The sequence below is a fragment of the Equus asinus genome, chromosome 1, assembly GCF_041296235.1.
Source record: "Equus asinus isolate D_3611 breed Donkey chromosome 1, EquAss-T2T_v2, whole genome shotgun sequence".
NCBI classification, from domain to species: Eukaryota; Metazoa; Chordata; class Mammalia; order Perissodactyla; family Equidae; genus Equus; species Equus asinus.
Window position 1 is genome coordinate 95,608,968 of NC_091790.1, and position 24,504 is coordinate 95,633,471.

Consider the following 24,504-nt stretch of genomic DNA (forward strand, 5'->3'; position numbering starts at 1 on the left):
CTCCACCCCATCCATATGCTGAAAACCCCAGGTTTATATTCTCATTCAACCCCTTCCCCAAGCCCCAGACTCATGCTTTCAGTCACTGACTTGTCTTTTCCATGTGAAGGTCTAAAGGGTATTTCAAACTCAACATGTCCAAACTCAGCTTCTGATCCTCCCTCAGAGCCTGTTCCTTCCATCAAGTCCCTCAGTGAGTGTCAGCTCAGACCCCAGCTGCCCAGTCCAAATCCCGAATTCCTTCCTCACCCCTCTTCCTGTCACTTCCACACCACATTGGCAACTCTGCCCTGAGTTGGACAACCTCTCGTGCCTGCGCTGCTGGGACCTGGGTCTGACCTTCTTCCTTCTCTGCATTATTACATAAATCCCGTAATTCAGCAGGTCTCCCAACTTCTGCCCCTATACAGTGTGTGTTCCCGCATAGCCCCAGAGCAACCCTTAAAATGGTCTGTCAGCCTCTGGTCTCCTTTGTGCAATGACTTCATCTTTCAGGGTCAAAGTTAAAGTCCCCCGGCCACCTGCGAGGACCCCCTTCCAACCCCCACTGAGCTGTTCTCTTCTCCTTCCAGCATCTGACTCTCTAGATTGTGCTTCTTTGCTTGTTGTTTGTCTCCCCCACTCTAGTGAAGTTGTGAGATTGGGATTTATTCTAGGAGCTGTAGCCCAGCACCTGGGTGCCTGGCACAGAGAACGTGCCCTGGCAAAATCTGCTGAATGAATGACAATGATCCAAGACCACCCTCCCCGCCCACCCCCCCCCCGCCCCCCCCCAATGCAGGCGGACCTGAAATATCTGGACAAGTTTCAGCCAGTCTAATTCAAACCTTAAAATATTTTTAAAAATTGTAGACTATCTGTTAGGTTTAATGTTTCATATTAAGTTTGATCACTACTGCCAAACAAATCTTTTTTTTTCGTTACTCATGGAAATCCTGCGTGTAATTCTCTAGCACTCCTCTGCTTTCCAGGCTACAGAAGGTTGTGATTGGGTTGTGTCACATCTCTATAACCAAGATTTCCGTCTAGAAGCTGATAGGTCTTCAGTGAATTTTTGTTTGCTTTTCTCAGGCTCTTGGGATTCCTCCTGGTACCGGGAGAGAGAACCTTGTGCTTTTCATGCCTAAATGGGCTCTTTTACATTAGTAGCCATATTTCTTCTTAGGCTTTACCCATTCTGCATCTTTTTAACTCGTGGAGCTTTATTTCGACCCATTCATACATGCCCAAGGTTGCTGACTTGTGGCCTGGACAAGTGAAGGAGCTGTGGACCCTGGATCTAGAGCAGCATTCTGCTCTCCCCACTGGCCTGGCTGGGTGAAAACGGTGTCCATGGCAGCTCTCCATGCTCAAGATCCAGGATTGGCCTTTGAATCTTTATTCTAGTTGATCTGAGAGCCGTCCCCTCCCTGGGAGAAAAAGTCCTTCACTAAAGTGAGTGCATTCGAGGCTCATCTTTGCCCTCAGGTGGCATGTTGACCTGTCCTCCTGGCACCCTCATCCCTCTCTCTCCAAAGAAGCCAGTTCGTCAGTCAAGCAAGACAGTTGCCAAACTCTCAAGACTGAAAGCAGAGTTAAGAGTTGGGACTAAGTTGGCCATGACTTATTACCAAAATCATCTATGCCCAGCCAGGAAATCAAAAAGGAAAAAAAAATCCTCTAATTTTTAAAAATTATAGAAGTAATAAATGCTCGTAGTAAAAGCAAAAAGTGAAACTTCAGCAGTGCAAAAAGTTATACAATGGAAAGTCCAATTCCTTTCCTCCTCTGTTCCCAGCTCTTGGCTCATTCTCCAGAGGCGAGCAGTGGGCAGTGTCTTGTCTGTGTCATCTCAGAATTCGTGTGCATTATCTCATTTCCCCCAAGAGCTTCACGGTGTTCCATTGCACGGAGGAGCCATAATTTATTTCATCAAATCCCCTTTCCATGAACAGTTCCATTGTTTGCAGTTCTTATTGTAAACGGAGCTGAAACGAACATTCTTGTACATAGATCTTTGGTCATTTAATGGGCGGGAAGGTGGGTAGGTATAGATGGGTAGATAGACAGTGAGACAGGTGATAGGTAGACAGATAGACTCTGAGCAGTGTAATTGCTAGATCAAAAGACTTATGTGTTTATGATTATATGTACATGTATATAAAAATTTTTTTATGACCATTGTCAAAGGGCTGTGTTTCCCTTATAATAAAACGCAAAGGCACCAGGGCCTAGCCCTTCTCCTGTTTAAGGTGCAGAATAATCTGGGATGGGTGTCTGGTACCGCTGGCCCCTGAGTGGCAGTGTGAAGTCACTTTCCCCAGTGATGAAGGCAGACTCCCAGGCAATCCATCGTTTTGATTGGCTGTTTCTGTAGCTTCAAGAAACTCTAGAAGATGTTTACTGAGCTGTCTGGGAGCAAAAGGACAGACCTGAAGAGAGGTCTGCTGCAGGGCCTCGCTTGCTCATCCGCCCTGGAAACCTCTGAGTCCGAGACCCCAGCGACGGGAGGGTGGGGTAAGGTGTGCACTGTCCCTTTCAGGTACTTACTCTTTTTGGTGTTGGACCTTCTGAGCTTGTGTTTAGTAGTAGAAGCTTTTGTTTTCCTGGTTTTAGGGCAGTTGTGCCGACTGCGGGATTTTGACATGTCTTTTCCTGCCGATCCCTGGTCTAACGTGAGCAGAACTGAGAAGCCCTGCTTGTCCAACAGGCGTAACCATAGGGCAGGCTGAACCTCTGTCTGTCGTCTCAGCTAGGGACTTTTGCCTGATTTTTAATTCTGAAAGAGCAGCAGCATGGGAGGCAAAGTGGTGCCAGTAAATACGCTCTGCTTTTTCAAGAAGTCGCAATAATTACTGTGACTAACTCTTGACAGTTATCTGTATGTTTGTAATTGTGTCATCTCACTTTAATGGTGTGTAAGCTGACAATCCAGAAAATAAGGTGTTATGGATAGTTTCAAGATTCTTAGTAAAAACCATATTCATAGTAGATGTATTTTGGAGATGAATTGGGATTTTGTGGGTGAACTTTATATCTATAGATACATATTCTTGACTATTATAAGTGAATAAAAATGTAGCCCTAAGCAACAGCCCCATCTGTGCAATTTTGATGACAGCTCTCACTTTTTGCGTTGCCCAGGCCCAGAGAAAGTTCTGAAATAGTAGTCCTTTTTTTGATCTCCTAGCTGTGCAGGACTTTCTCTCAGCTCCTCAAATTTCTCTTTTTCTAAACTTGTAGTAAACCTGCCAGGCTGCCTTCACCTGGGTGAAGGCTCTGCGCCTTCCCTGCCCCAACCACTGTCTGTTATCTTCCCAAGTTTCTTTGGTTCTTTCCCTGCAGCTGTGTGCCCCCATCTCCCATCCCACCCGTGTAATGCTGGCGCTTCAGCAGACGGGACAGCTCTGCAGGCTGGGTGGGCGGGGGCCCAGGGGTCTGAGTAGTGGCTGACGATGTGCTCTTCTGACGTAGTGCTGCTGCTCTGGGGGCACAGCTTGCCTTACAGAGGCTGCTGGAAGCTCCCCTGCCCCAAAATAACAGTAAGACCTGCGCTGCTTACTTTTGCTCGCCAGATAACAATGAATAAATTGCACACTTTGAGATAAGACATGAAGTATAAATTGTCCTGAGAAAGATAATACATTGAATGAAGGTAGACCCATTTTAGTCGATGAGGTTCAGATTGTTTAGGGGAAACTGCTTTTGACGGGGTGACCTTCAGATACAAGACGGAAGGAGAAGGCAGTGAGGGGAGGCGCCAAGTCACTTCCCCATCTCCAAATCTCATCGTGTAACCACCGAGCAAAGGGTGCAGGACGCGGGCCCCTGAGCTGGTCAGCTTTGTGGGACCTCCTGGGGCAGGTGCAGGAGCACACCTGTACAGGGCCCATTTCCAGGGGCTGACCTAACAGAGCACCACCCTCTCTTTTAGGATATTCTGCTCAGCCCCAGTTGGGACTGAAGCACCCAGTGCCTGTGTATTTTGGATCTTAAATATCTTGGGCAGTGAAGGCAGAGGTTTAATGGAAAAGGGATAGAGGCGCTGCTGGCAAAGCTGGCAACCAAACAAGCCCTCTCGCTGTCATCTTCATGAGTTCTGTCCTGTGGGTGAGGTTTGACAGTGTGATAAGACACAGTGAAATGCTGAACGAAAGGAGGGGCCCACATTCTGTTATTTTCACACAAAGTGAGTTTTTAAACTATTAATTTTGAAATAATTTCAAACCTGTACAGAAGTTGCAGTAATAATACAAAGAACTCATGTAGATCCTTTACCCTGGTTCCCTAATTGTTAACATTTTGTCACATTTTAAATCTTTTTCACTGCCCCTGCATATATGTACAGAGAGAGATTTGTATTCACATAGATATATATTTAGATACACACATATATTGCTGCTCTTTTCTCTGAACCATCTGAGACTAATTTGTGAACATCAAGTCCTTTCTTTACCCCCTAAATACCTCAGTGTCTATTTCCTAAAAACAGGGAGCACAGCACAGTACAATTACCGAAACCAGGATAGTTAACATTAACAAAGTGCAAGTATCCAGTCGATAGACCTTGTTCAGATCCCCTAATTGTCCTTGTGGGGTCCTTTCTGGCGTTCTCTCTTTCTGGGTCGTGGACTGGTTTGGGACCACCGTCTGCGCTAGTTCCACGGTCTCTCTCATCTCCTTTAATGTGGAGCACTCCTTGGCCTTTCCACGCCTCTCGTGATGTAGACACTTGTTGAAGGACCCAGTTAGGTTTGTGGGGAGTCTCCTCGGGGTCCCATCAGGTTGGACGTGGTGGGAAGATCGCAGGAAGGGAGGCCGTGTCTTCTGGGCTTCACTTCAGGAAGCTCATGACATTGGTTGTCCAGTTATTGCCGATGTTGATATTTCTTGCTGGGTTAAGATGTTGTTGTCTACTCAATTTCTTCATGTAAAGGGACTATTTTTCCCTTTGTAATTAGGAAGTAATTTGAAGAAAGGTAAGTTGAGACTGTGTCAATATGCTTGTCTACATCAGTCTTTCACTGACTGGTTTTGTGGTGTATGGATGATGCCTGTCTGGTTTTTCTAGCTCCATCATCGTGCACTTATTAATTGGCATTCTGCTGTTCATGGATGTGTATTTTTATTTGTCAGTAAGGACACATTAATTATTATTTTATTCCATGCCTTATAGTTCCTGCAATCCTTGTTTGTTTTGATGCTCATATTGTCCCAGTGGGGCTGGTAGAAGCCCCTTTCAGGCTGGTTCCTTTTTCCTTGGACATGTCCCCATCAACATGCTTCCTTGCTTCCTAGCATGAGGTTTCCCATCCTCTGCAAGCAGTCAGCGTTATTGATACTTGGGACTAGATAATCCCTTGTTGCAGGGCCTGTCCTGTGCACTGTAGGATGTTTAGCAGCATCTCTGGCCTCTATCCACAAGAAGCCAGTAGTGGGCTCTACCCCTATATACACCCCAGTTGTGACAACCAAAAATGTCTCAGACATTGTCAGATGTCCCTTAGGGGGCAAAATCCACCTTCCTCAAGTCCCCATTGGGAACCAGTGAAAAAGTATTGCTTTCTTCACTGAATTTTATGATCTGTAAGAGAAAAGTCGGTTCACTTCCTCAAATAGATTAGGCAAGAAAAGTCTTATAATATGCTTTATTTCTTCTAGCAACACAAGGATAAAGGGACCCAAGGAATGTTTAGGCCTTTCTCTATGAAGACAGAGTCAGTGATGAACCCCAGGTGCCCCTCACCCAACCCCACAACCGTCAACCCACAACATGTCTTACCCCAGCCACAACCCATTGACTTCCCTTGTATGTATTGTTTTGACAAGAGTCCCGTGTAACAATATCGTTTATTTGTAAGTATTTTAGTCTGCTTCTGTAAAAGTTCATAGATTTTTTTTACCAGAACCATAATGCCATATTACACCTAATTCCTTAATATCATTTAGAAAATTCACTGCTGAAATGGGATTTGCATTCAAGCTGCACGTTTGCAGCTCTAGTGCAGTGAGTTCCACGGACACACGTGCTGCTCCAGGAAGGGCTTGGCTGCAGGGGTGCGCTCCCACTGTAGCTCCGATCACAATGGAAAGGTCCAGCTGGGCATGCGCTGCAGGCTTCAGCCCGTTATTCATGTTGCAGGGGGACCTGCCACCAAAAGCAGCAGCTGCCCCCAGCAGAACTGTTAACGACCCTGAATTAGGAAGCCTTTGGAGTCATCTGGTCAACCCCTGCTCTGAGACAGAGAGCTCTGTAGAACCACGATGGATGGGGGCACGATGCGAGCCTCTTCCTCTCCTCAGGAACCATCACTGCCTTGCTCACTATAGGCTTTAGCGTCTTTGAATACAAAACAATGTCCTAATTGCTGGGTTTTCAAGTATTTAAAGCTGAGACAGTTTAAAGCCCCTTAGACGTCTATGGAGCAGAACTTCAGGATGAGCTCTTTCTGCCCAGGCACACACTCTTCCTGAGTTGACACTGCGTGGGGTCTGGATCCTGGAGCTCATGTTGAGTCTTGCCTTTTAGGTACGTAATGCCCCCCAAGAAGGAGAAGACAAGTCAAGTGAGTCTGTCTGGAATGATTTCTTATTGAGTGTTTACTCTGCAATAGGGACTTCTGTGCAGTATCCTATGTGACACCCAATGTAAGCCTATGTGACAGTCGCCCCATTTTGGCATTGAGGATGTCAGCAGTCAGAAGGGGGGGGCTCACGCTGCAAGCAGTTAGCAGGAGTTTGAATCCAGGACTAGCAGGTTCTAAGTCCATGCTCTCCCTGTTGAATCAGAAATTCTCTCTATAACTGAGGCTTTTAGATAATTTTAGGGGTGGACAGGGGGGGAAGCTTGTATATTCAGAGGAATGGGAACTGCACAGAGAGTGTGCTTTATTAATGTTAAGTAAGGAATTCAGAGATGCTAAATGGACATGCCAGCAGTTCCATTCTGTTCCTTAACAAATTCAATTTTAAGAAATAGTATTCTACCAAAAACTTGGTCAGGCAGTCATCTCTGTTGGAAATGTTCCCATTATTAGAGTCATATTTTAATAAAATTTGATGTAGACATTATCCTAAGAAAATTATTAAACACACACAGTAAGACTCATGTACAAAGATATGACAAGCAGCACTGTTGATAAGAATGAAAAACTAGAATCCACTGGAATGGACGGCATTGGGAAATACATCATGTTTGATACAACTGTGTGAAGAAATACCTTGAAGTCATTAAAACATCAAAGAAACAATGACCTGGGAGAGGTTTGTGGTGTAACGTGAAGCTACACAAGCCTGATTGCAAAACTGTCTATGCCGTATGATCCCAGTTATGTCAGTATGTCTATTTATAAATAGATGTGCAAAAGAATACTGGAAGGGCATAGTCTAGAGTTTTAAAAGTGAATCCGGGAATGGTCGGTGATTATCAGGTTTTTTTCCCTTGTCCCTTATTGTATTTTCCAAATACGTTACAATGAAAACTTACTTTTATAATAAAAAACTAATATATGTGTCTGTATGTGTTTGTGTGTGTAGGTATGCATGTGTATATGTATGTGTGTATATGTATCTGTTTGTGTATATGTGTGCATATATGTATGTCAGGAATTTCCACTTTATGTGGTCCTCCTGCCTGCTCACAACTTCGGACATCCTGGGAGCTGCCAACATTGTCCTTACACACAGAAAAGAGCAATGGCCCCCAAGCCGACTCCACCTTGAATAAAGTCCTTTTCCTTTCATGTTGTAAATTAACCACCCTTCACAGTTCTCATGACTATGCCCTTGTTACGCTGGCGACGGGCAGACAGGACGTCTGTCGCATTTCGAGGCACTCTGCCCAGAGACTTGCATACCCTCTGCATGCTCCCAACAGCCTCAGCTCCTAAAACCTGGTCCTGAAAACTAGAGGGGAGCTTTGCAGACAGCACACTCTTGATGTAGGGCTGAAGGAAGTTCTGCAGAGTCACCAGGAGGACATTGCTGCAGAGTAGAAGCAGCTATGGTTTCTAATGGAGCTCGCAGCCAAATTTTTTTTGACTAGGACAAAAAAGTGTAGCAAAAGTGGTGCAAGCAACTTGTCCCCAGGGTTCATTCACCAAGCAGATGACCAGCTGAGCAGGGTAGAACCAAGAATAACGAACGAAGTGTGACCCTGCTTTCCAGGAGCTCCAAGAGGAAGAAAGGCAAACAGACGTTCCCATGACAACAATGATGGGCCCTCTTGATTGGCAGGGACCTGGTCAGGGGCCCACGTGAGTAGCCTTGCAGACTAGATGGTGTCATGCCAGTGTCGCTTACGAGGAAACTGATGCCCAGAGAACTGGGAGCACCTTCCCTCAGCCCTGTAGAGTTGGGATCTGGCAAAGCTGAGAATGGAAGACTCCAGAGGCCCTGCCCTGCCCATACCATGCACATACTTTCTGTCCATCTACAGAAAAAAATAATTAAGCTCAGTGGAATACATAGAAGAATAGGCAGTAGGAAGCAATAGTCCAAAAGTTAATTCTGACTTAGGAAAACTTCTGCCCATACTCCTTGGTGTCATAGATATAGTTAGTGAGACAGCAGAAGAAAAGGGAAAACGTTAGATTATCTAGACACCAAATAAGCTAGAGAAAAAAACAGAATGCTGACTGTCCCCGTAGACTTGAGAATAAGTAGGATGAAAATTCTCTTTCTGGTCCAGTTTTGGGGCAATGTGTGACTCACGGGAAAATACATAAATTCTAACTCGACATAGAATGCAGTCATGAGTTACATGTTCTTTTGAAGTTCGACACCTTCTGGAAGGAGGCATGCCGTGCAGTGCTAAAATGTTCTGCCTTGCAGAAAAGCTGACGTGGTCCCACAGTGGCCACAGAATATGCCACAAGCCCCCTCTGGGATGTCACGACTGTAGGGGTTACCCACGAGGACATGGTCATTCCGCCAGCACGTCCTTCAGTGCCTGGACCTGCCACTGTTGTGACCACAGATGATTAAAATGGAAATTTAAATAACTGCACATGACTCATCTGTAGATCTCCAGCATTTAGAGCCAAGCTGCCTTTTGAATATCAGTTTCCCCCCAAATATGTACTGAATAAGAAGTCAAGTCTGAAAACAAATGTTTCTAATTAACTGTAAAGCAGAGTAACTGGGCCCCTTCTGGAATCTGAGCCCCCAAGAACAGCAACTCCCAGGAGACCCTGCACTGTTTTTGGGAGGGACTCTGAGGACCTTCAGGCCACGTCAGGCCTTTCTCAGGGTAGTGCCCGAGCAGGGCACCTGGGCGGGCAGCCGCTGCCCACAGCCTTTCATAACATGATTTCTTCTCTTTGCTCATCTTCAGTCACCAAAGGAAATCTTTTTAAAATGACACTTATTTTTATTTTCTATAAAAAGATATCACTTTGCAAAAGTTGCTATTGTCAAAATAACAGGCTATGCGTATTCATTCTAGAAAAGTTAAAAAAAGGCAGATGAGCAAATTACAATTAATTCTTCTAAGTCAGTCTGTCTGTCTGGTATAAAACAGAGGCATGCTGCTTTGAACCTCGTCGCCTGCCTCGTTAGCCTGTGAGAACCGCCCCATGAGCGAAGTCTTTCAGAACTCTGAAAACCATGGTTGACCTTCAAGAACTATTTCGCAAATTATTTTTGGAACTTTAACTCCTTTAGAAAGGATTTGCAAGGACTTAAAATATTTTTAATTCTCACTGAAAACTTTGAAATCAAAAGAGTATAATGAAGATTTTTTTAAGTAAGTCTGAGTCAGTGTAATTGACCAGGATCATGATGTATGTTCCGATTATGGTGAATAGAGCCATATAATTAAGTGTTGCAGCCTCAGTTGTCATTCCTGATTATCTCCAAGTAACACTATTAATTTAGAGCAGAACTGAGAAAAATCCGTAGACTTACATTCTTTTTGACTAAAACTGACCTAGCCTAACCCTGCTTCCGCCCTGGTCTGAAGTAAATTTCATTTCCTCCAAACTTCCTAGGCCTGCCCAGTTTAGGGCTTCAAACTAAACTAAACTAAACTAAACCCCAGAATCAAAAGCCTTGTCATGTAGTTCCTGGGAAGCCTGGACCCCACCTGACAGGGAGGTTTCTCTAGTGCCTAGAAGCATCTTGCTGACAGAGAAGAAAGGCAAGCAGCCTGCTGCCCTGGATTCAAATCCTGACCCCAGCAGCCTCCATCTCCTTGATTCTGGCAAGCTATTCTGCCTTCCTGGGACTTCCATTGCTCATCTGGTCAGAGGACAGCAGCGTCTGCCTCAGAGGGAGTTAACATTGGGCCCTGACGTGGCCACTGTGGCTCTCACAGGTAGCACCCTCTGCCTGCCTGAGTGCTGCTGACTTTCCTGCTTTTCTTCCTCATGGCCCCAGCCAGAACAAGATTCCATCAGCACGTCCCACCTCCTGTCCTCAGCCATCTTTTCTCCCTTTTGATCTTGACCTTCCGCTGATGGATGCCCCCTTTTGGCCCTTGGATTACCACCTGGCTTCTCTTAAGTGTTTACCTCCGAGTATTTACAGAAAGCTTCAGGATTTACTGAAAATTCCAGCTTACGTCCTCATTTTGAAAAATGCATTTCAACAGACCTAGTAGAGCTTTGAACTAAGAAGTAAGTTGGAGGAAGATGAAGAACTAAGACAAAGCTGGCCCGAGAGCTCCAGGCTCAGACCCTCCCAGCTCTCTCGGTTTCTGTGCAAGGGTTTGCGGGGCCTCCTCTGCTCTGCTCAGTCCTCGCACCTGGAGGCCGGGTGCATCCAGGCACGTCCTACACTCCGGACGGCTCTGGGGAGGCAGAGAGTGAAGAGTGCCTCATTTTCTATTTTTACAAGATGATCTCGGCCAAAGTCAAGAGGTCTTCTGAATTCAGTATGAGATTCCCTGAGCCTGCAAGTGAGCCAGCAAGTGTGTCCAGGGCACAAAGCAGAAGTGAGACTGACAGCAAGGAGGTGACCCCCACTGTCTACCTGCTGGGGACACCGAGACAAAAAGCCAGGCTCCCCAGAGTGCAGTTTGGGGCCATGGAGATGATGTAACTTCAACCCTAATTATTCTTAATGACCTTCCTTTAGGTTTGGAAAGATTTAAGCTCTTGCTTCTCACTCTGTAGAATGAATGTATAAGAAGTGACAGCAGAGCCTTGGGAGGATGGAACATTCTGTTAGCACATCAGGACTTTTATAACCAGCTGTGGTACCTTGCCAGTTAGGGGGCTGGGTAACTTGGCAAAGCACTCCTCCCCCACCAACTGTGAAAAGAAAGAGCCTTGTGCTGTTGACATGATTATGCTCTTTTTAATATTAGTGTTTTATTTTTTAAAGCAGTTAGCTACTTAGTTTGCATTGGAGAAAAGGATATTGAGGATTCAAGGATTGGCTTTTCCAACTGAACTGTTCCCGCTGCATCTTACTGGTCATGACGTTTGCTTTCTCAGAATTGCAAAGCTGAGTTGTAAGTGGCCGTCAGAGTCCCAGGCCGCCCCCTTCCCTGGTGTACGCTGGCCTTCAGCAGGAGCCTGCCGTCTTCCCAGCTCCAAGTTGCATCTGAGCACACGCCAGGGGGCAGGCACAGGGGGCTGAGAGTTTTTCAAGAGAGGCTCTCGTTAGCTCATGCCAGGCCCACACTGTGAGGCAGTGCTACTTACAGACCCTCGTTTTACAGAGGAGGAAACTGACTTACAGGGAGGCTGGGTCACTCAGCCACGTTCCCACAGCTAGCTAGTGATGAAGCCAGATTGCAGGCCAATCTGATTCTAGAGCACCTAAGCAGAACCCCCACCCTATGGCAAAGGAGGTCATAAATGATGCTTTAACTTCCACATGCAGAGCACTGTGCTCACATTACTCCCTCTCAGAGCAACAGCTATGGCACAGAAGGGAAAAGTGAGTCTCAGGTAGTTAATAACCTGCCTGAAGTCACAGAGCCAGGAAGTGGCTGAGCCCTGCTGGCACTAGGGTCTGCCTTCTGAGTTCTCCCCCATCCTGGCATTACCCAGATCTGTGGGCTCCTTGGATAAGTTATACCCTGGAGAAATACGAGCCTGAGAGAGATCTTCCTGCCCAACCGTGAGTTGCGGTGAGACAGAGGCCTTGGCCTGTGCAAGAGGACCTGTTGCGTCCCGCCCAGTGCAAGACGCTCAAGCATCTACCTGGGGGCCGCAGGCTGCTCCCCAGCAACCCTTGGCTCAGGCCTGTTGCGCTGAAGGCTGAGATGGAAACCGTTCTTTGCTTCCAGAATGAGCCCCAAGCTCTGCGCACGTGGTGACTCAAGGGGCAGTTGCTGTGGTGCAAAATGCTCCTTCCAGAGCTTCTGGCTTTAAAAGCATGGTGACAGGTAGCTAGCTGGCTGTTCCAGTAGGCTTTTCCTTTTGCCTTAAATATTCATTAGAAATACTCTCATCTGTAACTCCAAACATGTACCCAATTTGAGAGTGCTAGGCAGTGGCTTTCTTGGTTTTCTGTCTTGAGGGTTTGTTTCATCTGTGGTCAGCAGGCCCAGTGAGTTTGGGGAGGTAGCTGGAGAGTGTGGGTCAGGGGCCAGGTGGGCAGCTGTGTGGGATTCGAGGTCCTGTCACTAGAGCATGCTTCCCTTTGTGTCTGTGCCCGCCACGGCCTGCAGCAGAGTCCCAGCTTCCCTGCCCACTTGGCTGCCAGCAGGTCCCGCCAGCCTGGCAGTCTCTGGTAATCGGAAAGCAGTGGACGTGGCCATATGACAAAGACCATAAATCTTAGCTTTTAATACTCAGACTATATATATAGGCCCTTGGGGGCATGGCTGTGGAGCCACAGAGAGGTGAGGAGAGAGTATGAAGAAAAATGCAGTGGGGCTGGAAAGAAGATTAAACGCTGGTGCCGCAGCTGATTTGGGGCAGGAAAAGTGATAAATGCACTTGAAGAGTGTATTTACACTTCAACATAATTTAAATTTCCTAGAGAGGATAATGTTCATTGTAATGACAGATAACCTTATTTAAAAACTTAGGAAAGAAGGAAAATTAGGAACATGCTGATTTTGGTAGTTGAAAGCAACTATGCTTCTATGTATAGAAGACGTGGTTGATAATATAATTAGCAGATGTATAAGGAATTATATGAATTCACTTGCGTTTTCTAAATTTGTTTTTCTTTTATGTTAACACATTTTTTTAAAAGTTTTTACCTATAGACCAGAGACATATTTTGTTTAGATTAAATTTCGTTTTATAGATTCAGTCGTGTTGGCTCTATTTGAATATTTAATTTATTTTGTAGGAGTATAACTTTCGTTGAGTGAAACATAAATTTCAGAAAATAGATGGGTGGATTTGTTTAAAAGTGAAGTGAGTTGAAAGCAGGTCCCTAAGTCCTAACCCTGTCCTGGTCCTGGCATGGTTTCTCTGGGGGGTGCTGGCTGAGAGGCAGCAGGCAGGGGTGGTGACCCCGCCTACCTGGAGAGCTGTGTAGCCTCCAGCTGCTGTCGGCCAAGCCTCTGAACTCAGAGCTCAGGGCTTGGGAGCTTTAACTCCTTGCTGACCAGGAGCTGGGGGAGGGTTGGGGATGGTCCTTACGGGATGGTGCCATCCCTCTGGGACTTCATGCTGGCAACTCGCCTTCTCCTGCCAGATTCCTCTCAGTGGAAATAGATGTTCAGACAAAGTGAGCACTTGGTCAAAAACACCAGAAAGGGGACTGAGAGAGAGCGGGAGAGCTGGAGCCAGTTTATATGACCAGCTGACACTCACAGGCCACAGGGAGCTCCGGCTCCGAAGTTGCAACTGACAGCATGAGGTGCAGGGACAGAGATTTTCAAGAGATTTGGCAGACAGGCCTGAATTCAGAGAACACATGTGCTCAGGCTCTGGGTGTCCTGCTTGTTATTTCACCGCCACGGGAAAAAATTAGCAGAGATTTTTCTGGCGTATTGATCTGAGTTTGTGTTGCTGTTGTCATGTTGTCATCACCTCCACCTCGCAGGGCTCGCACACTTCTCAAGTGTGGAGCCTGAGGGGGAGCGATTGCATCAGGCTCAGGGAGGGACCTGATTGGTCTGCCCAGCATGGCTTGATCCACTACCTAGAGGACGAGCCTAAGGCAGCCTGCGAGCAGCTTCCCTGCCTGCCTGGAGACAGCCTGCCCGCCAGGGCTCCTCCGTCCCACAGCCAGCCATTGGTGGGCCAGCTCCCGGAGGGGTGCCCAGCCTACCAGGGACGGTAGGGAGAGGCCAGGAACTAACTCCCTTTCAAGAGACAATCTTGATTTAAAATGCCATCTTGTTCTTCTGACTGCTTTTTCCACGCTGTGGAGGTAAGATTTTTTTTAAAGCATCATGCGTTCTTTCCAAAGGTAGCATCCCTCTTGGTTCTGTAGCTAGGCAGAGGGGCAGGCTCTACTGATGATCTGGATTTCTGCTGGGTTGTCCCTTTGCCCAGGGGCTATTCATTTGTCATGGCTTTGATCAGTCCCAGGAAAATGAAGCTTGCTTGTAATTTTGTCGGGGGAAGGGGCCAAAGAATTTTGTGACTGAGTTCTTACTATGCTCTTCTTTTTAATATTTTAAATTTCAGCCTATTCATATTAAATTCTCTCAGCTTCTTCCTAAGCCTAAATGAACGTGAGATGAGTGGGGTGTGAGGAGGCAGTGGGTGCTGGCCACTGCGCCCTGGATCCTAGGAATGGAGAGCAGGTGGAGTCACCAAAAGTTAGGATTTCTGTTGCTTCCTTTGTTTTCACAGTTGATTCAACCAAAATGTCCAAACCCAAGACCACCAGCAGTAGTTTAAATGAATTCTGTCGCTTCCTAAGACAGGTTGTTGAGAAGCAGCTTGTACACTCTGATTTGGCTGTGCTCTGCGTCCCCTGAGGTGTCCTGGGCATTTTAAGAACGTCATGTTGTAACTACATGCTCAGCCCCATCCGAGGTGGGAGAGGGCAAGACGGAGCGAAAGTCGACAGTACTCGTCCTGCATACCTGCTGCTGGCAGTTACTTGCTGCTGGAAGAAAAGTTATCCATGTGTTGGAGCACTGTTGTCTTTACTTTTTCTCTTTTATTTTGTTTCAGTTTTTATTTCTTTAAAACCCAAAGTTGTTCATCCGTAAGTGTTACCTTTATGTGTTACAGGATGTTAAAGTCTTTAGTGAAGATGGGACGAGCAAAGTGGTGGAGATTCTAGCAGACATGACAGCCAGGGACCTGTGCCAGTTGCTGGTTTACAGAAGTCACTGTGTGGATGACAACAGCTGGACGCTAGTGGAACACCACCCGCACCTGGGATTAGGTAGGGAACAGCACCTGGAGGTGCTCAGTGTACAATCAGATGAAGACCACGGCTGCCAAATGTGTCACCACAGTGTCCCCTGCCAGAATAGCAGGCAGTCTCTGTGTTGTCCTCCATGCTCCTGCCTCTTCTCTTTCTCCTCAAGTTTCACCTCCCTCCCTTCCAGCCCTGTCTACTCTGGTGCTTTCAGAATCTTGCTCTTTGGTGGTTGAACAGTACCTTCCCAAGGGCTCAGACACAGTGAGAAGGTTCTCGTTCTCCCTGGGATTGATTTAGCTGGAGAACCTGACTGCGAGAAGCGTGTGGGGCTTGCTGCACACCTGTTGTTGGGGGTGGGGGGAGCCTGCCCCTTGCATGATTCTGGCATCATTCTGCAGAGAGGAGCTCATCCACCTGACAGGAGTAGGGGAGCCATGCTGACGGTCTGTGTGAGGGCACAGGGAGGCCCACTGGGAATCACAGTGCACTGTTAAGCAATTTCGTCTAAGTTGGAGTCTTACAGTGTATCTCAGCTGGTTTGTAATGCTTTCCCAGAAAGCGTGTGTGTGCGTGCATGTGGGTTGTGTGTAGAGGACAAGAGGATATTTTGAAATATGTACTATTTACAGAACTTGTTGAGGTTTTGTTTTCTCTTGGATTTTTGCTCAGGTGGTCTATTTCAGGTAAAGAAGCTTTTCAGACTTTTGTTTAAATTCTTTTGAATAAAGTATGATGCTTTCAGAATCCTAGGTACATATTTAAAACAAGAATTTTCTCTAAATCAACAGCTATCTCTTCCATGTTGTGAAGGAGAGAAAAACTACACAGATTGTAACCTTTTTCCCATGGTTCTAAATTTTTCTCATGAATCTTTTTGAAAGATTAATAAATCAAATTTAAACCTCTAGGTCTGGAATATTCACTTAACTAAATAGCATTCTTTCAGCTGCTGTTGTACAATATAAGCGTAAGTGACGCAGTGTAAATCTGGGTGGGCATCACTTGGTCACTGTGTGCTAGCTCCCCCGTACCGTCAGACATATGGCGTGAGTTTTAGAGTAAGTATTAAGAAGACTTTCCGATTTCTTTCTCATCTCTGTCAATCTCCAGAGTGCTTGTGTGTCACCATACGCTTTCTCCATTGTCACTAGTAGCCTTCTGCTGCCAGGTGCGTTCAGTGGTGCCACAGCACAGCGACTGGTGACACTATTCTTCCACAGAGACTGACTGTCTAGCTCCAGTTTGGGACATCCATGAATGGATCCTACGGAAGCATCTGTTGACACATGAGTAACTTGGAAATTAAACAATAGTTGGAAGCCTGCAAGTATGTATGTATGCACACACTACACATATATACACCTATATGTATACACACATATATACATACATAGACACACACACACACATATATAGAATTAACTTTAAAAACATGTCTGCATAGTTGGACACGAATATTGTGGAAAGTCCTTTCAAAGGTCTGAATAGTCTCTTAATTTGAAAGGAACTGTGAAAGGACCTCTGCAAATATTATAATGCATGAATATAATTATACAGACTGAGAGAAATATAAAATGGGGACAGATACACAGAAAAAATTTAACATCTAATGACTGAGAAATTTCAATTCCAGTGTTTCTTGTGGTAGTGCCTGCTTCTAGAACATCGTACAGTAGATAAAGAAATGATATATGTTAAAACTTTGGAAATGATCGACCATATGAGAAACAGTTTATTCTGAGGGAGTTGGAAGCACATGTACACACAATGTTCTTAGGGATGTAATATTTATATTCTTTATTCCTTCTCTTATTCTCAGATGCACTTAACATACTGTAAAGGGGATAGTACTTTGTTATGAAATCAAGTAAAAAGGGGGGGAAAAGCAAGGGAGAAAGTGAAATGACAAAAAAAAGAAAAAGCATTTAGATCAAATCTTGGACCCTGTTTGACAGAGAGGAATTAATGCAGTTAATCACAGATGCATGGAGTCCCCGTCGAAGACTCTCCCTGAGTCCCTTCTCCCACCAGCTCCTTTCTCATTAGCAGCAAGTGAATACGTTTGCTGATGCCTGGGTTCTGTAGAGGACTTACGAGGTTAGGAACCACCATGCGAGGCCGTCCTGTAAGGTCAGCGCCCACGGAAACCTTCCACTGCTCTCAAGGAGCCTCTTGCAGTCCTGTCACTGTATCTTCTCTGCCTGTCCTTCTGTTTGTGATACAAGCCTATCAGTTAAATTTTTTTTAATGGGTTAAGTTTCTGTTTAGGTGAAAGTCCTAGTCTTCCCACTATTCACCAGCATCCAGTTGTCAGACACCCAGTAGTGTGAAAAGGGAAGATACAGGACCCTGTTCCACACCACCTGTGAGGTAGGCACTGTGGGGGCGGCTGCTTTTCAGAGAAGCCCTTGGTGTTTCAGCATTCAATCCCTGAGAATGAGTTTGAGTATATTGGCCTTTTGCAGAATTCCTTGCTGGATAATGTTCTGCTCTATTCCTTGTTCCCCTGGCACACACAGTCAGCGCCCCCTGGTCTCAGGGCAGAACCATCCAGCCCCACGTCCCCATCACTGATAGCCCCTTTTAGGAAGGCATTTTCTCTTATGGTATATGTTGGAGTATCATATGGTATATGATGGGCACCTGCACAAACACAAGGGTCGTGGCTTTGGCAAAAGGTAGGCATTGCTTGCAGATCCATAAGGCAGCTCTTAAGGGAGATGGTCACCCCAGCCCCCAATAACGGAGGCCATAAGTGAGCTAATTCCAAGGGCATTTTTAGTCTATGAGTAGCCTCAGAAATTGAGGATTTCAGAGCACAATTACTATACTGATCTATGCAGCGAAAATATTAGATCCTTAACAACATTAAACCTTTCCCACCCGCAGAAATGAGTGATGATTTTAAAAAGATGAGACAGTCTCAAGATAGCCATTACGAGGTGGTTTCCTTTTCAGTAAGAGACCCTGCATGTGTCTGAGTTTCCACAGCTTCCAGCAGCCCCACGAGGGTGCCAAGCCCCGTCGTTGGCAGGAACATCATAGTCACGGAGGAACAGGAACAGTGGCAACCTGCTGGCGTTCTGAGGGACACCATCTCTGACTGGTGGGAAATTCCCTGCCCTCTCTGAACTGCGCTTGTTGCCAGAGCCAGGGCAAATGACCCTTCCTCATCCCCAGTGTCAACTCTTGAAGTCGTTTACCACTTGAGATAGTTTTAAAAGTTGGGGCCAAGCCCTGGCCTTGAGAGGCAAAGCCCTTAGTGACCGTAGCTGAGCGTATTCTCTGTTTTGTGATTTCCAGGGCCCCCTCCGGGGTGCTATCTGTCCCTTTAGTGATCTCTTCTTATGTCAGCACGCCCCGCAAGGCCTGCTTGTTGGGCATGTTTTGGCTTTAGTATTTGTGAAGAGCTTTTAGCCATGGGAACACTGTCCCTGACCAAGGCCACTCCACAGCCGCCAAGTCCAGCCCTGGGGCCGGAGAGGGGCAGTGGCTTTGGAAGCTGTTGCCATTCTGTCTTCCCCACGCACACGAGTGAGCTGCAGGTCTCCAAGGCTCACCTCAGCCAGGACCCGTCACGCCTAGAGGACAGAGGGATGTGACACAGCCAGCCTGCAGCTCTATCAAGTAAACAAACCACTTTTTAAAGGAATTTCGAAAAACAGACTTTGGCATGCAGAACAGCTTCCTGGTACCCCCATGAACTTGAAAATGCCACTACAGATAAACTCCATCCCTGGAGCATGGGGGCTCCTGGTGCCCGGGGCTCCCACACCCAGGCCTGAGTGAGCGCAGGCATCGGGACAGGTGGCCAGGAGAGTCTGCAGCGTGGTCCTGGAGCACAGTGAAGTGAGGAGCTGCAGCCAGGTCCTGTGAACTTCGAGGATTTGGAGCATTCTATTGTCATGTGAATTAGGTAGAAACATCTTAAGAGAAAACACAAGCTCTTTCTTGGGTTGTTTTCAGTTTTGTGTTTGTTCCTGGTCAGGTGAGAAAGGTGTGACAGTCACCCTTTGAGGACTCGGCCTTGACCCCTCGGACGCTGACATCTGGGCGTGGAGACGGGTGTTGAAGGAGCAGCAGCAGCCCCTCGTCTGTGCTTGGTGCTCAGAGGGGCCTTCACAGCTGGTTCTCCTCCGTCTCTGTCTTCTTGTCATTGCGTCTGAGAGGCACCAAAATGACATCCTTTCCTCAGTGAAATATAGAAATAGAAGGAGGGCCGCTTATCAGGCAGGCATATCTAGACATCAGGCATGTTTTCTGTGGGCTTGTTATCTCGCCGATGACCCTGTTCACAATTTCTCACAGTCTGGCAAAGCCCTGGGCAGCTGTGAAGTGCTCATTGACAGCCAGCTCTGTTCTCTGCAAAAGATAGGCTGTGCTGGGTGACTGCACGGGGCTTTGTGTGGGCCTGGAAATGGGGAGCAGTGCGCTGGGACGCTGATGCCCGCCTGGGCGGCTCAGGTTTCTGCTTAGGAGTCGTGTGTCTACTGAACATTTTAAGGCATAGAAGTAAGATTTGCTTTTTTGAGTTGTCTGATTTTTAAATATTTTTCCTGTGGCATAGGGTGGTGGCGTAGAGGCTGGACTTTGTTTCAGAAATTTGAAAAGTAGGACTATCTTTGGAGGGATGTCTGACTCATTTGTAGAAAAGTCCTTTTGGAACATCCTGACGAATTGTAATGTTCCAGTTTTACTTCAGGGCGTTGTAATAATAGGAAGTTTATAGATGGCAATGTGATCGTTTAATAGAATTATTAAGGTCATTTGAAAATACATGTATTTAGAATCATAGAGAAAATTAGAACTGGAAAAGGGGCTTTGAACTGATGTTTCTAGGGTCACTTTTTGACAGCTGTGACAACTGGTGCTCTGGACATTCAGTGGCAGACTGAGACAAGACAGCTCTTGAATCTCTGGGATCGGTCTTCCTGACCCCACTGCTGTCTGCTGTCCCCTGCCTGGCTATGGGTACAGAACAGGGAATTGGGGCAGCAGCGCTTGTTCTCGCCTGTAGGGGTCCTTTCAGACACATGGATTCCCTGCTCCCCCTCTGCCCTGGGGTCTGACCACCCAGGACACTTCATAGCCTATTTACGCTGCTGCATGGTCTTCCTAGGATCTTGCCAGGGCGGGACCCAGGGAGGCAGAAAGAGGTTGTCCGGGAGGACAGGCGCCTGCGTGTGCCTTGGCCCTGTGCCCCCTTAGAGCTGGTGATTCCCCTCGGTCCTGTGGGTCTCTCCTCAGGACTCTTGGAGACAAAAGGCCTTTTTCTTCGGAGCTCGACATCTATCTTACGTAGCTTCATCCGCAATTTTTTATTTCTCCTTATTTCACCTGGTAAAAAATTTTAATTCTATATGCCAACCATCAGCAGGTTATGGATTCTTGTTTTTTTCCCTATAACTTACAGAAATATTTTCTCTGAATAAAAATCTTAATGGAAGTCACTGATCTGTTTTCCATCTGGAAAATCCATTTTAAATGAATGACATTAAGCCAACCTCTTTTTTGAAAGCACACGTAACAGTTGTAATCACATGCTCAAGCTGTGCATGGCTCTTCTCTTGTGTCATGAGGAAACGTAGGGCAGTGTTTTGGTTCATGTGTTGCCAGCAAATTCTCTCTGCCGCCAGAGACGAGTGGACCTGTTCGTAGTTCAAGGGTGATGCCGGTGGCCCTCCCTGTGGTACCATGACCTTTCTGGCAGTCATGGGGAGGAAGTTCCTTTCCTTGGCAAATTTGGGCTTTAAATATATTTTTACCAAGGAATCCTTTCCTTGTGGTATCACAACCAAGGCTGAATGTGCTTCTGCATGCCAGCATGGCCCGTCTCAGACGAGCGTCCTGGAGACGGTCGTCCTCCGCAGACAGATAATCTTCTTCCACGTTCTGAGATGGCTTTGACTTAGAAACGCATTCACTCTAAACTTCACCTCTTCCTTGAGGTGAGACTTTTCTAAGGATTCAGCTCTAGCAGAGTGAAAGGAGGTAGAGGCTTTGAAGGACCGACTTCCCCCTTTTGTGCCAATTTTGTAGTATCTCTTCCTCTACCATTTTGGCGTCAGGTCACATGTTGAAGCTGCCATACATTTGCTGGTATTGTTTATTCCATTATTTAGTATGGGTAGTTCCCAGTGGCCCCCCAGTCAGAGCAGTCTTTGAGGAGACCCGTGGGAGAGGTGTCAGCACCACCGGAGCAGAGCAGTTCTTTGTGCTCCACGTGAAACCAGAGTGTTCAAACAGTGAGGGAAATGCCTTTTTAGGGAGATAACGCTGCTAATTCAGATGCGCTGGAGTGTATGTGTGTGTGTGTGTGAGCACACATGAGTGAGTGCTGTATATGTGTTTTCTTCCCTACCCTGACATCCAGCGGATGAGAACAACTCTAGAGTGTGGGTAGTGGAACTTCTGCATTAAAGATGAGTTGTTCCTACAGCTGTGTGATCCTAGCATGCCCTTCCCGTTTCTCATTCCTGGCACCATTTCAGGCGGCTGAGTTCTGTGAAGTCAAAAGCATCTCTTCCTTTCTGCTTCTGCCTCCCCCGTCCCCCCACTCAGTCCTCCATGCTCAGTGCCCCCTGCCCCCCAGTTCTTTGTCTTTGGGTGTTTTACCCGTTGTTGTAGTCCATGTTCTTTACAAGAGTTGAAATTGCTTAATTTAGGGTAAAATCATTTGCTTGGAGTCTTTATGGACTCTCTCCCTAACATTTTGTCGACGCCAGATTGAGAAGACGTATATAAAAGTAAGGACTGACCTGAATTCCTCAGACTACGTTTCTTAAGACCTCTGATGCATTTGGAAATGCATTAAAGAGAGATTTAAATTCAGTTTAGTTCTTGACCTCATCTTCGCTCACAATGTTGAAAGAACAGAAAGTCAGCCAGATTTTATAGTTGGTTGTAAAGCTGCCTTGAAGGTGCTGCCTATTTCATCTCTCACATGATTTCATCTCGTGCTTTTCTTCTGCAGAAAGGTGTTTGGAAGACCATGAGCTGGTGGTCCAGGTGGAGAGCACCATGGCAAGTGAAAGTAAATTTTTATTCAGGAAGAATTATGCAAAATATGAGTTTTTTAAAAATCCTATGGTGAGTCTTATTTCTTTGGGTTTGGGGTTTGGAACTCTTGAAATCTTGCAGTTTATACTTGGGTTTAATAATAGCAGATTATAAAATAACTGACTGAGATGCAGGAGTTCGCAGATGGATTGAGAATCTGAGCTGCTATTTAAGCAATCCTTGCTCAAAACTCAATCTCTGATGCTTATGTAGATGCCCTTGTACTGGGCAACTGGAACCACAGCCTTCTCCCCATATTAACAGTGGGAAAGGGGGTCAGTGTCTACGTTGCAAGAGAGGAGGGGCAGGCTTTCTAAGTTATTTTGAAAGTTCTCAGTTAAATTGGAACAAATTGGTCAAATAGTAGAATAAAACTCATTATTCTCTGTAAATAGCAAATAGTATTTTGTGATTATTTGTGGAAGAAAAAGAAGTCAATATCCAGGCGTATTGAGTAGTCTCCTTGATTTTTCTCTCCTTTTTTGGGAGGGAGGCACTTGTCTTATGACGTATCAGGATAGGGAGCCTCTTACCAGCCGTAGCACATGAGGCTATCCCGAATCCTGAGGCAGAGCCGCAGCGACATGGGGAGAAGACCCAGTGTCAAATTCTGGCTCTGATAGTTTAGCTGCTGTATTTGTTTTATTTTAAAGTAAGAAATTTGATAACTATTCTTGGGTAATGCACAAGAAAAGGCTTTTTCACATGTCTCTGCCTCATCTTTTAGTTTCCAGTGTTCTTTATCTCATGCCACACTTGTGTCACTAAGTCACCGCTGTGTGGTGGCCCTCTGCCTTGTTACATACTTAGAGACATGATTTCGTATTTTCGTATTAAACATAATAGATGCTCCAAACTTGAATTCAGCGTTTAAGGAAATAATACATCCTTTTGAAGTAGGTGTTTCCACTGTGCGGTAAGGAAATTAAAAGGACCCTCATCTTAAATGCAAATATACATAATCATACCTGTAGGAATGTTTTTAGTACTGGCATACCTATAAGTGTGCTTTTCCCCACTTTTAATCTGACCTTTAACGTATTTGCTTTTCCATTTCCTTAGAATTTCTTCCCAGAACAGATGGTTACTTGGTGCCAGCAGTCCAACGGCAGTCAAACCCAGCTTTTGCAGGTACTGGCCAAGAACAGACTTCTGCTGGAGTTTCTGGGTGGATGTCCTTTCAGGCTGTAAGGGCAGCCTTGTAAAACTCAAAGTGACTGCGTTCCTAATCACATACTAGCCTTGGATCCTAATGGGGTTTAGAATAACCAGAAATAAATGTTTACTTGGGCAATCTGTGTGTAACCAGGCTCCTTCAGAGTGAAACAAGCACTTTTAAACAAGATAAACTTACTCTGCTTAGCAGCGACGGGATCGTTGTGCGTGGCCAGAGGGCAGGATGGAGCAGCTGCAGGCCACGTGTTCTCCAGCAGCCTCCCACCCATCTTGGAGTGCACATCCCAGGACAGGCCACTGCCTGGCTTCTTGGAAATCTCTCCAGAAAGACTGAGTCCACTTCATAGTGAACAGTGATCGGGTTGCCATAAAATCCTTTTAAAAGTAACTTACTACACGTTAAAAATGAGGACACCTGTCTTAATTGTGCCTCTGCTTTCTGAAGTCTGTTCTAAGAAAACTTGGCCTTTCCCCACGCCCCTTCCTGTGGAGGGAGCCACTAGAGGTCTCTCTGTGCTTACTGCTGACTCATGCTCTTCCAGGGAAATCGGGAACAGAAAGGGGAATATTACTGCTGCGCCCCTAAAACTGTGTCTATTTGCAACGGGTTTAGTGAAAGAATAAACCATTTGCTAAGGCAACCACCACTCTCCAGGTGGTGTCAAGTATAGGAGCAACTGCTAAAATTTGGTTTCTGTAAGGTTCTGCCCATAGCCTCTCTTTCTGCTTTGTTGATCACCACGTCTGTCTGTGCCTCCTGAAAGATGAGAGCTTTAGCGTGAGTTCTGTTCTGGTGGTCCCTTCTGAACCCCTCTTGACCACACCGTTTCCCTGTTCTGGCAGGAGCTGTCAACATTTAGTTGCCATGGCCTGTGCACAGTGATGGCATGATGGCTTTTTCAGTTGCCTGGTTTGAGACGGCTTGTGTGTTCGTGAGGGTGCTCGATGATCTCTTGAGACTCCAGCAGGACTGGCCCAGGTGCATCAGGACTGTCCAGCTGGCTCATCCCACCTGTGGGAGGAGCTGTGTCCCCTCTCTGTCTAGTCCAATGT

General features: G+C 46.2%; 1 protein-coding gene across 4 annotated transcripts in view; it reads left to right on the forward strand.

Moving 5' to 3' along the window:
* Positions 1-24,504, forward strand: part of GRB10 (growth factor receptor bound protein 10) — a 203,865-nt gene that overhangs the window by 144,529 nt on the left and 34,832 nt on the right. For all 4 annotated transcript variants that reach the window (XM_070497694.1, XM_070497794.1, XM_014828260.3 and 1 more), the window contains 3 exons: positions 15,081-15,237; positions 22,190-22,305; positions 23,338-23,406. In XM_070497694.1, coding sequence (XP_070353795.1) covers positions 15,081-15,237; positions 22,190-22,305; positions 23,338-23,406 — 342 coding nt within the window. The remainder of the gene's footprint in view (positions 1-15,080; positions 15,238-22,189; positions 22,306-23,337; positions 23,407-24,504) is intronic.